Source organism: Rana temporaria, chromosome 2, assembly GCF_905171775.1.
Source record: "Rana temporaria chromosome 2, aRanTem1.1, whole genome shotgun sequence".
Taxonomy (NCBI): Eukaryota; Metazoa; Chordata; class Amphibia; order Anura; family Ranidae; genus Rana; species Rana temporaria.
In genome coordinates, this window is record NC_053490.1 from 493,339,311 (window position 1) to 493,351,311 (window position 12,001).

Consider the following 12,001-nt stretch of genomic DNA (forward strand, 5'->3'; position numbering starts at 1 on the left):
CATAGGTGTGAATCCAGCCTTAGGGTCCTTCTCTGACATGCCAACAGGGGACAACCATTTCTACTCAACTGTGACTACTTTCTAATCCAAACCTTTTACTTTCAGAAGTAATTTAACAACAAACTGCAAGACTTTAAACGCTTTTTGTTTTGATGCACCTGGAATGCATTGATTTAAAAAGAAGTTCAATCTGGCTTTAAAATCGTTGGATCGTATATGATTGCATGGGAGATCAATACGGCCAACATTATTCCTAATGTGTGAGAGAGAGATCAGTCCAGAAGGAAAACTGTCAACACTAAACGAATGTTAAAATATAGAGCGAGGGTAATAGTAGGAATCTGTGTATTAAAATGCTGGATAAACCCAGAGTACAAATACAAAACTATTTAACGTGGCCTATTATTGCACATGCTTACTGCAAATATTCTACAATACAAGAACAAAAAGGAGAGAGGGAATTTTTGGTAAGGACCTGAGCTGAATGAGAGGTCAGCCAGGAAAGCCAGCTCAGGTCTGATAAACAGATGTTCCTGGGGCAAATATAATTCACTACAAGACCACAAAGCAGCTCAAGCTATTGGAAGACGGCCAGAACGGTACGATTTAAAGATCTCAGCAAAGTAACTGGGAAGTCCCATAGCAGCACATGCATCAGCTACTCATACCACTTATACAGACAAATTAAAACATACGGGCCAGCAGCTGCGAAGGTACGAGTATGATGCTAGACCTGCTGATAAAGCCAACAACTTCTTGTAGTGTTCTACGGCCCGAGAAGACTTGTTGTTCCACAGCCGCTTGAAAAAAAAATACAATTTCCGCTCTAAAATGGACACTTTTTTTTTAGCCTGCATTATTTAAGAACTTTAGAAAAAAAAATTGGTTAACCATGGCTTTCTTTTTTTTGGTGAACATAGTAACCCTTTACAGCTACAGCAATTTTACCAATGGTCATACTCTGCAGAATCCAAATGTTCAAAGCCGGCCGATTTGGGAGGTCAAGTGGAAACTTACATAACCAACTTTAAAACGGTAAAAGTATTTGAACCTTGAAAGTGTGTTACAAGTTGTATAATCAAACTGTAAAATTTAAATTAAACACACAAGATAATAAAGTAAAACATCTAATTCACAGTATATATGAGGGCTATAAAATTGAGATTGGGAGTACCCTCTAGAAATAAAAGTTTTTTTCCCTACATAGCCGTTCTCAATAGACAGCAAATAAATAAAACATTTCATGCCACTCTTCCAGAAGGTGCAGTTCTCACTAAGGAGATTACACAAACATTTGCATTTGGAACTTCATAAGAGTCTAAATTACAAAATTGGGCAATTTTTATACTTTGATTAAGTACACATAAAAAAATTGAAAGACGGTGGAAAAAAGTTTATTTTCTGAACAAAAAAAAAAAGTATAAAAAAAAATAGGAGAAAACAAAGTGTTATCTGAGTTATTCAGCAGGCTCGGGCTGTGTATTCTGCTTCTCTGTGACCTGTGGGAAAGAAAATATAATTGTAAACATACTTTAGCAACTAAAATGATAAAGTGCTAATTATATATTCATGCCATGAACTATATGATCAAGCTGTCTGCCAAGGAATTTGCACGGGGCTGCCGAGGACGCGAGGGGCTGATATTTATTTAAATGCAACAAAATTTGGCATCCATGGAAACGTGTTTATGAACACCCCAGCCACCAGCCCAATTATATTATGATTCTTGCTCCAACAGCCTCAGAATATTTATATTTTTTTTAAATCATATATTATGTCAAATTCACTGTTGAATGTTAGAGGCCTCCACAGCTAAACACCTGGCTCACTGAACAAGTGTCATAATATTAAGGAGAACCCCACATTTTGTAGCCTCAATATAAAGAATAGCTATTCTGTCACCTAACATTGAAGGGCTGAAACGGCGATAGTGTTCACTGCAAAACATTACATGTAATCTAGTATTCTAATATGCAAATGATACTTGGTCCCAAAACACAACTTTGTAAAAAAAAAAAAAAAAAACAGTCACATAGGGGAGAGTGCAAAGTGCTAGTTATGTGGCAGCCGTTGTGAAGCAACTAGAAGAATTTCCGAGAACAAGTGTTCGATGTGAGCTTGTTGTCGGAAAATCTGACCGTGTGTATGCTCCATCGGACATTTGCCGTCGGAATTTCCGACAACATAAATTTGAGAGCTGGTTCTCAAATTTTCCGACAACAAACGTTGTCGGAAATTCCAACCGTGTGCACACAATTCAACACACAAAAATCCTACACATGCTCGGAATCAATTTGACTTAATTTTTCTCGGCTCGTCGTAGTGTTGTACGTCACCACGTTCTTGACGTTCGCAATTTCCAACAACATTTGTGTGACCGTGTGTATGCAAGGACAAGTTTGAGCGAACATCCGTCGGAAAATCCAAGGTTTAGATGTCGGAATGTCCGATCGTCTGTACGCGCCATAAGTGTAGCGGTATAAGAGCTTTAATGGCCACAAAAAGTATCCAACTCACAGTATCGTGATAGGTAATGCTCGTCGGGTAGATAAAAGTCTCCGCTGTGGGTGGCCTGATGGCAGGATTTTCTTCTCAAAGGAAAAAACAGATGGAGCCCTCTACAGTGTGGGTGGACAGCAACACTTCCATTAACTGCTCCGAGAATACTGGATGGACGGAGGTCGAGCCGGGATCATGGACCTAACTAACAATGGAAAGTGTTGCTGTCCACCACCACCTACCACCATCCTGTGAGTGGTTTACTTATTGTGGCCATTAAAGATAGTATACCGCTAAACTTAGATGGCACAACTTCTTTTCTTGTCTGTGGTGCATATATCTTCCAACTCTCCATACACTAAAGCTGGCCATAGACTGTTCGAATCCCTGCTGAACCAGCCGAGATTTGAACCTTGTATGGGCAGGCTGATTGTAACAAAGTTGATCGATCAACTTAAAGTACAACTGGCCTGTCAGATTTTTCATGCAATTATTTCTGCTGGCAATAATCATTGTGTGTTCTCCTTGCCAGGAGAACACAATAGCTCAACGGAAGGTATTCTCCCAACGAGCAACATTTTTTGCTGCTATCTGTGGTTTCAGGAAAGATAATTACAGCATCTATGGCCCGATTTAAGTATGAACAAGGGCCAACTAGAAGCGGAGGAAGATGGTGGGAAATGGGAAAGAAGTAAATAATGGTCAGACTGACACGGACCTTGCCATGCCCTATTTTAAGATGGCACAATCTTTATCCTTTGTAAACTACTGCTGAGATTGTATAAAACTTACTTGAAAAGGAGTTTGTTTTGTTTGAATGATGTGTCACTGGTCCTGCAGCCTATTAAGATTCGTACATCACATCTCCCAGAAGACTACAGGATTGGAACACAGAGCAGCTGGGGGAAAGGCCAGGCAGCAGGACCTGCGAGTCATCAAAGTTGGCTGGCTGTGCCCAGAAGACGCAGACAACTAAAAAGGACCAAGATGGCAGCACAGGCCCTGCTGTATGGCATATGCACAGCCAATTGCAGTGGGTCAACGAATTGGCAGGCTGGAGAAGAGGGTGGCCCTGTACGCAGATGACCTACTTCTGTCCCTAAATGTCCCTAGTCTATCACTGCAGGGTGTGCTTGATGTTTTTTTTCCCAGAGGTATCAGGGCTTCGTGTGAATTGGCATAAGTCACTGTTGTTCCCAATTGCCCCCGGGGGTACGTACCCTTGCCTCTCCTGTTAATCATCTGCAGTGGGTGAAGCAATTCAGATATTTGGGTATTATTGCCTCTCGTAAAGCTGCTGATTTTGTTTCATTAAATTTGTGTCCTGATACATCCAACACGGCCACTGTACTGTACAGCAGTCCTTTCCCCTCTAGAAGCACTGCAATCCCTCCTTTTTAGGGGCCCTGGAGCCCAGTATGATCTGACCCATCCATGCACACTACCCATAGGGCCTGGAAGGTGGGACCGGGCTTTGACACTTGTTCACCGCACATGGCATCTCCAAATACTCCTTTGTGGCTTAATCCTAACCTACCTAATTTCTACACACTCCCAGACCGACACACCTGGAATAATTCTAAATTTTTAAAAAATTCCCAAATTATAACTCATGGTCAACTGACTATTTACTACTCTTTGCACCGCTAACAATGTTCTATCCACCCATTTTTTTGGATACTGGCAGGTCTTTCACGCCTTTGGTAGCCAATTCTCTCGCTTACCCATAATCTTTTCCTCCTCAGATCTAGAAAACGTTCTGTGAACTGACTGTTCAACTAAACCTACTTCTACATTGTGCAGCCACCTATGTATGGTAACCCTTAAAAATATGCCCTCTCTATGGCAGAGGTGGCTTGCTGACATTCCAGATCTCTAACATTTGGGACTTTCATTTGAAGCAGTTAGTCTCACTAAGAGACAGACTCATCCAGTTTAAAATAGTTCACAGGGCTTTTTTACTCCCTACAGAGTCCACAAAATGGACCCAAGATCCTCCCAGAGCTTTTGGAGGTGCGCTCATTCCCCTGGAAATTGTATTCACATGTTTTGGTCCTGAGCTGCCATTGTTCAGTTCTGGGAATCAGTGCTTCAGTTTATTCATTCAGTCTCTGGGGTGATCCTCTCCTTCCACCCCAAGCGTTTGATTACTAGGTCTTGTAGAAGAGCTGGCCCGACAATAGCAGAATGAACTCTGCTTGGACTGGGGGGGGGGGGGGGGGGTTGATGGCTTAGGAGGTCCTAGTATTATGCAGTAATTGGCCCTGTGTATTTACATCTTGGGTATAGCATGAGCAGCACACATCAATTGTTCATTATTTATTTTGTGATTTTTTTGTGGCTTCAGCTATCTGTACTATGATTGGCCATGCCAGCCCCTACATGGGCCATGTTTGTAATAACGAAAACCTCAATAAACAGAATTTGTAACCACAATAACTGTCCGTTTTTGGCAACTAATAAAGCAGCCACTGAGTATATACATATATAAGGGATTGGACATTCAAAATACAAAATTACAGCTAGGACTGTCATCAAAAAGAAAGCATACAGTAGTCTTTTCAGTGATGTTGTTCTATATACACAATAAAAGAGTTCAGTTTGATTTAAATAACCGTAACAACCAAATCACAGAAAGAAATGCACTCCCTATGTGGTTAATATCTGATCTCAACAGCTGTTAAAAAGCAAGGCATAATGGCTGCAGTAGTTAACGTATTCTCTCTCTAGGGGCTAATCTACAAACTTCTACTTTTAACACAACAAAAAAATATGGTAGAATAAATATTTTAAAAGGTCCAATAAAGGTCCCACTAAAATTATATCGCTGTAAAAATTTAAAATATAACTCAAAATATTCAATTAAAATACTTTAAAATATGCATTCTGTCAATCTAGATTGGACCCAAAGCATGCCTTAAAGGGAACCTGTGTTCTGCCAATGTCCCAGTTTTAATAAAATGATATGGTAGTTTATCTCAACTCATTTAACTGTCAATTTTTTTTTAGACTGTGGTCTGCCTATAAAGATGGAGAAAATATATAAAGGCATGTGAAATAAAAAAAGGGATTCATATTCTGAATACCATTATTACAAGTATTAACCATATACAGTTACCAGAGTACAATATTTTTGCTAAAGAGAGCCCGTGAGGCCCAGTTCACACTAGTGGGCCGATCGGGTCTGCCTGCCAGCCAGTCTTTCTAGGTCAGGGGTTCTCAACCTTTCTATTGCCGTGACCCCTTGATAAAATTTCCCAAGTTGTGGGGACCCCTAACAGTAAAATTTCCGTAGTGTGGGTTGTCAGCACTCAAGATCAAGACAAGTAATTTGCACCCCTAACCCAGGGACATTTAGTGCTCCTTGAGTCCCTTCCACTCGTACAATATTAAAACCCCTTACGGTACATTTTAGGATGTACCACTCTTTCTCTTTGTTCTCCTTTCTTTCCCTTTTATCTCTATCCTAGAGTCTTATTCCCGCCCCCCTCCCCCCACCCCTCTCTCTAGCCTTCTTTCTTGTTCTCTTATTCTTTCACTTTTTCTTTGTTCCTCCCCCTCTTTTCCTCTCCCTTCCATGTATTCTCTTTTTATTCCCACTCATACTCCTTGGTGTGGAATGGGATGAGTGGCAGTGCTGGGGGAGTTCTGAACAGCCAACTTAGGTGCTCTTGATAAAGGTCATCTGCCTATCTGAGACCTGCAGTGGGGACTTTTAATGGAAACTATAATCACAGGTAGTGTTACTCACTGTGTCTCTGGCTTCACTGTCTCCAGGTCTGTGGTGTCTCTTAGCAGTGACACATATGCCGAAATCAGCAGATAGGGTCTCCTCCAGCCCCTCCCACTTCACATTCCTCACCAGTCAGCTGACCCTTAGTCTCTGCCCCCCCCAGCCATGCTGTGAACTAAATTGGCGGCTGTGAAGAGGCTGAGTGGGTGGCTGCAGGCTCCAGGAACAGCCCTGAATCGAGAGCCGCAAAAAGGCTGGGAGAGCGGTGCAGGCTTTAGGAACAGCCCAGGATTCGGCGACCCCTGGCAAACAGTAATTCAACCCCCAGGTTGAGAACCACTGTTCTAGGTATGTACGCATATTCGCCAGCACACCAAGGATCATTGAAAAAACGTCCAAAAATTTAATGCATAATAGCGATCCAAAAAAAAAAACATTTTGCCACTGTTCTAGGTAGACCTGACAGGACCCTAAAGCCGAACTCCAGGCAAATTGGTAACTATACAGGAAAAACTACAAATAAGGATTTACCTGCCAAACGATTGTATTTCTGTCCATCCAGATCTGAAATTTACAGAGGGGGTGGGGGATGTGACAGCAAATTGCACGTTACAACATATCTGGGCCAAGAATGGACAGCCAGAGAGCCAATAAAAATATCAATCTTATTCTGTCCATGGCTGTCAAACCATGGCGAGGACACCCCCTATTATATGTCAGCTTGTACATTGGTAGTACTGCATCAATAGATGATTCCCATGATTTCACTGTGGGGGAGAGGGGGAAGCCCATTTTTACCAGTATGTTTTTGGCATAATAAAGTAAAAAAATAAATCAAGAACTTTGTGTATCGAGGCTGCTGTTCATTGCCCTAAATACCCAATAAGGCCAATTCGGTTGACAGCGGGAGGGACAAGTATTATTGCAACCCAGAATTACAGTCCAGTATTGCACCAACCTAGGGCAGGTCCAAAACATATGGAAATAAGTGATATCAGAGGACTGGCACAGAGGGCAATTCTGTGAGCGCTGTGCATATATCTTATGCAGTCTCATGTGTGTAATAAATTCTGTGCAGAAATGTAAATAATTTGTCTCTAAAGGAGATCAGTAATTTGGAGGATCTTCAAAACACTCCTCCCAGGTTTCCCTGTGAAGACTCTGAATATCTGTCCGCCACTTCTCCCATAGCACCTCCATTTTGGGGGAATCCAAGTGCTAAATATAATGGAGAGAGGTTTGTCTAAAGATTCCCATGCTAGTAATTATTCTATAGTGTCAGCCTTAAGACTAGGCAAAGTGGGAAATTGTGCTCTGACTGCATGACTCAACTAATACTAGCGGAAAGTCATCCAGCTTATTTGTATTTGACAGTAAGGTCCCGAATTGATAATGGCACTCCAGCAGGTATTATATCTTTAAGTACCTTAATTCCAAATCAAGCTCAAAATTGCAGATCCGGTATTTTAAAATGAGGGAGGGAAGGATTTCCCCATAACGGGCAGAAGGGAGACCACTGGTTGGGACTAAGAAACCGCTTTCTAGCCACTACCCAAACTCGTAGGGTTGCCTTAGTGGGATCAGGGAGGGAGGGATATACTTTTGAATCCCAAAATACCAAGTTATCGAGTTCCCTAAGGGAGCCCAAGATGGCTGCCTCCAAAAAGCAGCATTAGCCCTAGATTGTTCGAATCACCAATTGTAACTAGGATAGCCACCCAGTAATATACCAATAGGTTGGGTAGTGCCAATCCACCATAGTTTACTGGGAGCTGAAGGGTTGATTTGGCTAAGCGTGCAGGAGATCCCTGCCACATAAAATAGCTAATACAGCCATCCAGCTCTTTAAAAAAGGAGGCAGGAATACATACTGGACAGTTTCTAAAGACGTAGTTCAATTTAGGTAGTTAAATCATCATATTTATGTGGCCATGGAGGTTAAGTGGTAAATGTATCCATCTTGAGCAGTGTTACTTAAGTTGCATAACTATAGGGAGGAAATTAAGGCGAAAGGATCGCAGGTCTCGTGCAATGTTGATCCCCAGGTATTTAAACTCCTCTACCCACAGCAGGGGGTGGTTTGAATTGTAGATATATACCCTGGTCGACAGGAAAAAGGACTGACTTAGTCCAGTTGATTCAGACTACTGAGAAGCATCCAAATTCATCGAATGCCTCAAGGGCCGCCTGTAATGAAAAGTTTGCATCATGTAGGTATAACAGTGTGTCATCCGCTTAGAGCAAAATCTTCTCCTCCAGAGAGCCAACCCTGAGTCTCTTAATATGCCAGGAACCTCAAAGCAAGATTGCCAATGGCTCCAGTGCTAATGCAAATAGGCAAGGTGATAGAGGGCAACCCTGGTGGGTCTCTCTCTGGAGAAGAAAGAAATCAGGTGTCATTTGTACGAATCCTTGATTTGATTTGTATAGTATACCCAGCCACTGCAGGAATATAGGGCCGAAGCCAAACCTCCTCAGAATCTCCCATAGACACTTCCACTCCACAGAGTCAAAAGCTTTTTCCGCATCCAACGAAGCAATGACTTTCGTGCCTCTGTTACTGTGGGAAGTGGCTAAGTTGAGAAACAGACAACGTATCTGTTCCATTCCTGGGAATGGAACCCCATCTGGTCTACATAAATGAGCTCCTCCATCACGAACACTGCTTTTTAAATATTGCCTCCGCACTGCTCTTACACTCCCTGTATGCAGTTTGTAAGAAATCGCAAAGAAAACACCTATTTTAATCTAGTGCGAGTGCTGTCTTTGCAGACCCGTCAACGTTTCTGAATCCTTAGAGCAGCAGAAAAGTCCATTGTACTAAAATATTGTCGGCCCTGAAAGAGTTAATGGCCACTAGACGTGCAGATAGACACAACTGCCAGAGCTTTGCCGTAGCTTGATTGCCCAGAAGAAAAAGGTATTTCCATTGAGATTTCTTACAAACTCCATACAGAAAGTAGTGGGGAGGCAATGTTTTAAAGGCTGATTATTATAGCCTTTCCTTCTACTTTAATGATGCATCCAGGAATACCAAGCAGCATTAATCTGTGCCTTACATCTTGCCCGGAGTTCAGCTTTAAATTCTCAGAAAAAGCTGAATTCTTTGTAAAAACTTGCTGAAACTGAAATGAACCTTTACAAGCTTTAAATCAACGTCCTTTAAAACAGACCCCTCCACTCTGTAAAATACTCTACTTCCCATTGAAATTTTACAACATGAAATGAAGAACAGAAGCCGTGACACTGATGGTTGTTCTATGGCAGGGAGAATTCTCGGTCAGCAGGAAAATCCTGTAACTGCCAATGAGGTCAGAAAGAGGAGAGAGAAGGATGAGTAATGGAGCAGAAGTATGTCAGTGATATGGTCTGTGTCCTTCTCCTTTCATTCCAATTTGGTTCTCGCTGAGAAAACATCCTCTTGAGGAACACAAATGTTTGTTTTATTTTTTTTCTATTTCAGTTTAATTGTTACGGGCTTGTTTATGCGACCATTTAGAACTCCCGCGGCTGTTTTGATCCCTTGAAGGCTGATGTCTAGTGGGCGATTTAAATATCAGCACGTCTCAAAGGAAAACTAAACTTTTGAGCAAAGCTGCAGCCCCACTGTATGTGCAAGGGGTATGAATAGTTTTTCAAGGCACTGTATATACACTATATTACCAAAAGTATTGGGACACCAGCCATTATACACATATGAACTTTAATGGCATTCCAGTCTTAGTCCATAGGGTTCAATATAGAGTTGGCCCACCCTTTACAGCTATAACAGGTTTATGAGTGTGTCTATGGGAATGTTTCTTCCAGAAGTGCATTTGTGAGTTCAGCTACTGATGTGGACAAGAAAGCCTGGCTCGCGGTCCCTGCTCCAATTCATCCCAAAGGTGTTCTATCGGGGGGTTGGGGGTCAGGACTCTGAGCAGGCCAGTCAAGTTCCTCCACCCTGTGTCCTGCTCTCTCAGCTCACTCATCCATGTCTTTACAGACCTTGCTTTGTGCACAGGTCCAAATCATTTGGTGTGGGGTCACTTTTCAGGGGTTGGGCTTGGCCCCTTAGTTCCAGTGACCAGTGCACAAAGCAAGGTCCATAAAGATATGGATGAGCGAGTTTTTTTTTTTAGATTTATACTTGCCTAGGTGGATGCAGCATCGGTCCGATGCTTTATCTGTCCCCCGGAGCCTCTGCATTGAAAACCGATCGATCGAACATCGCTGAAAGATTGGACTTCACAGCACCGTGGAGCAGAGAGCTACAAACTGTCAGTCTCCCTCCGTGTTTATTGGAGCGCTGAGCTGTGGAGGGGGCGGAGCGGCCGTCTCAGGCTCTCAGCGGCTCACTGAGACACTGAGAGGCTGAGATGGGTGTCAGTTCAGACAACTGGTAGATCCAAACTCCCATTGCCAGGATGATGCAGTGCCTGGACTTCAGCCCGCTCTCTGCTGAAAACGGGTCACTGGAGTGAAAAACAAATTGCACTCCTGTAATCCATAGGAGAAGCTCCGCCAAAAGAGTTTTGGCTGGACTACTACTTTAACCCATGGGAACACCTTGGGATAAATTCGAGCGGAGACTGCGAGCCAGACCTTCTCTTTCACATCAGTGCCTGAACTCACAAATGTGCTTCTGGAAGAATGGTCAAACATTCCCATAGACACACTCCTAAACCTTGTGAACAGCCTTGCCAGAAGAATTGATGCGGTTATAGCTGCAAAGGGTGGGCCAACTCAATATTGAACCCTACGGACTAAGACTGGAATGCCATTAAAGTTCATGTGCGTGTAAAGGCATCCCAATACTTTTTGTAATTATATATATATATATATATATATATATATATATATATATATATATACATACACATACATACACACACACACACACACAGTCCATATATATATATGGACACAGGCACAATTTTAGATTTCTCAGGTTTTTACCAAAACATATTCAAGCTATAGTTATATATGTGGGTGATGCCTCGTACACACGATCGGGTTTCCCGGCTGACTTTTTACCACCAGGAAACCAGAGGGAAAAGCAGAGAACCGGCTCGGTCAGTCTTTCCCCCGCACACACGAGAGGTTTTCCTGACATGGAGCTTTGGTTGGGAATCCCGGCCATGTGTATGCTCCATCGCAGTTTTTCCCATAGGAAAACTGCCAAAAACCGCCCCTTCAACCTCTGCAGCAATGCTGGCAGCACTCATACATCTATTTCCCAAACACAACCTCTGGATATGACGCTGAGCACGTGAACTCAATGTCTTTGATTGACCATGACAAGGCCTGTTCTGAGTAGAACCTGTACTGGTAAACCGCTGTATGGTCTTGATCACCGTGCTGCAGCTCAGTTTCATGGTCTTAGCAATCTTCTTATAGCCTAGACCATCTTCATGTAGAGCAACAATTATTTTTTCAGATCCTCAAAGAGTTCTTTGCCATGAGTTGCCATGTTGAACTTCCAGTAACCAGTATGAGAGAGTGAGAGTGATAACACCAACTTTAACACACCTGCTCCCCATTCACAACTGAGACCTTGTAACACTAATGAGTCATATGACACTGGGGAGGAAAAATGGCCAATTGGGCCCAATTTGGAAATTTTTTACTCAGGGGTGTACTCACTTTTGTTGCCAGTGGTATAGACATTATTGGCTATGTGTTGCAATATTTTGAGGGGACAGCAAATTTACACTGTTATACAAGCTGTACACTCACTACTTTACATTGTAGCAAAGTGTCATTTCTTCAGTGTTGTCACATAAAAAG

The 12,001-nt window shown here is 42.4% G+C and overlaps 1 protein-coding gene across 1 annotated transcript in view; it reads right to left on the bottom strand.

The window, feature by feature from the left end:
- Nucleotides 1-1,378: 1,378 nt before the first annotated feature.
- The window catches only part of MRPL39 (mitochondrial ribosomal protein L39), a 197,818-nt gene continuing 187,195 nt past the window's right edge, over nt 1,379-12,001 (bottom strand). The window contains exon 10 of the mRNA XM_040338820.1: nt 1,379-1,499. Within this exon, the coding sequence (XP_040194754.1) occupies nt 1,458-1,499 (42 nt within the window). The 3' untranslated portion in view covers nt 1,379-1,457. The remainder of the gene's footprint in view (nt 1,500-12,001) is intronic.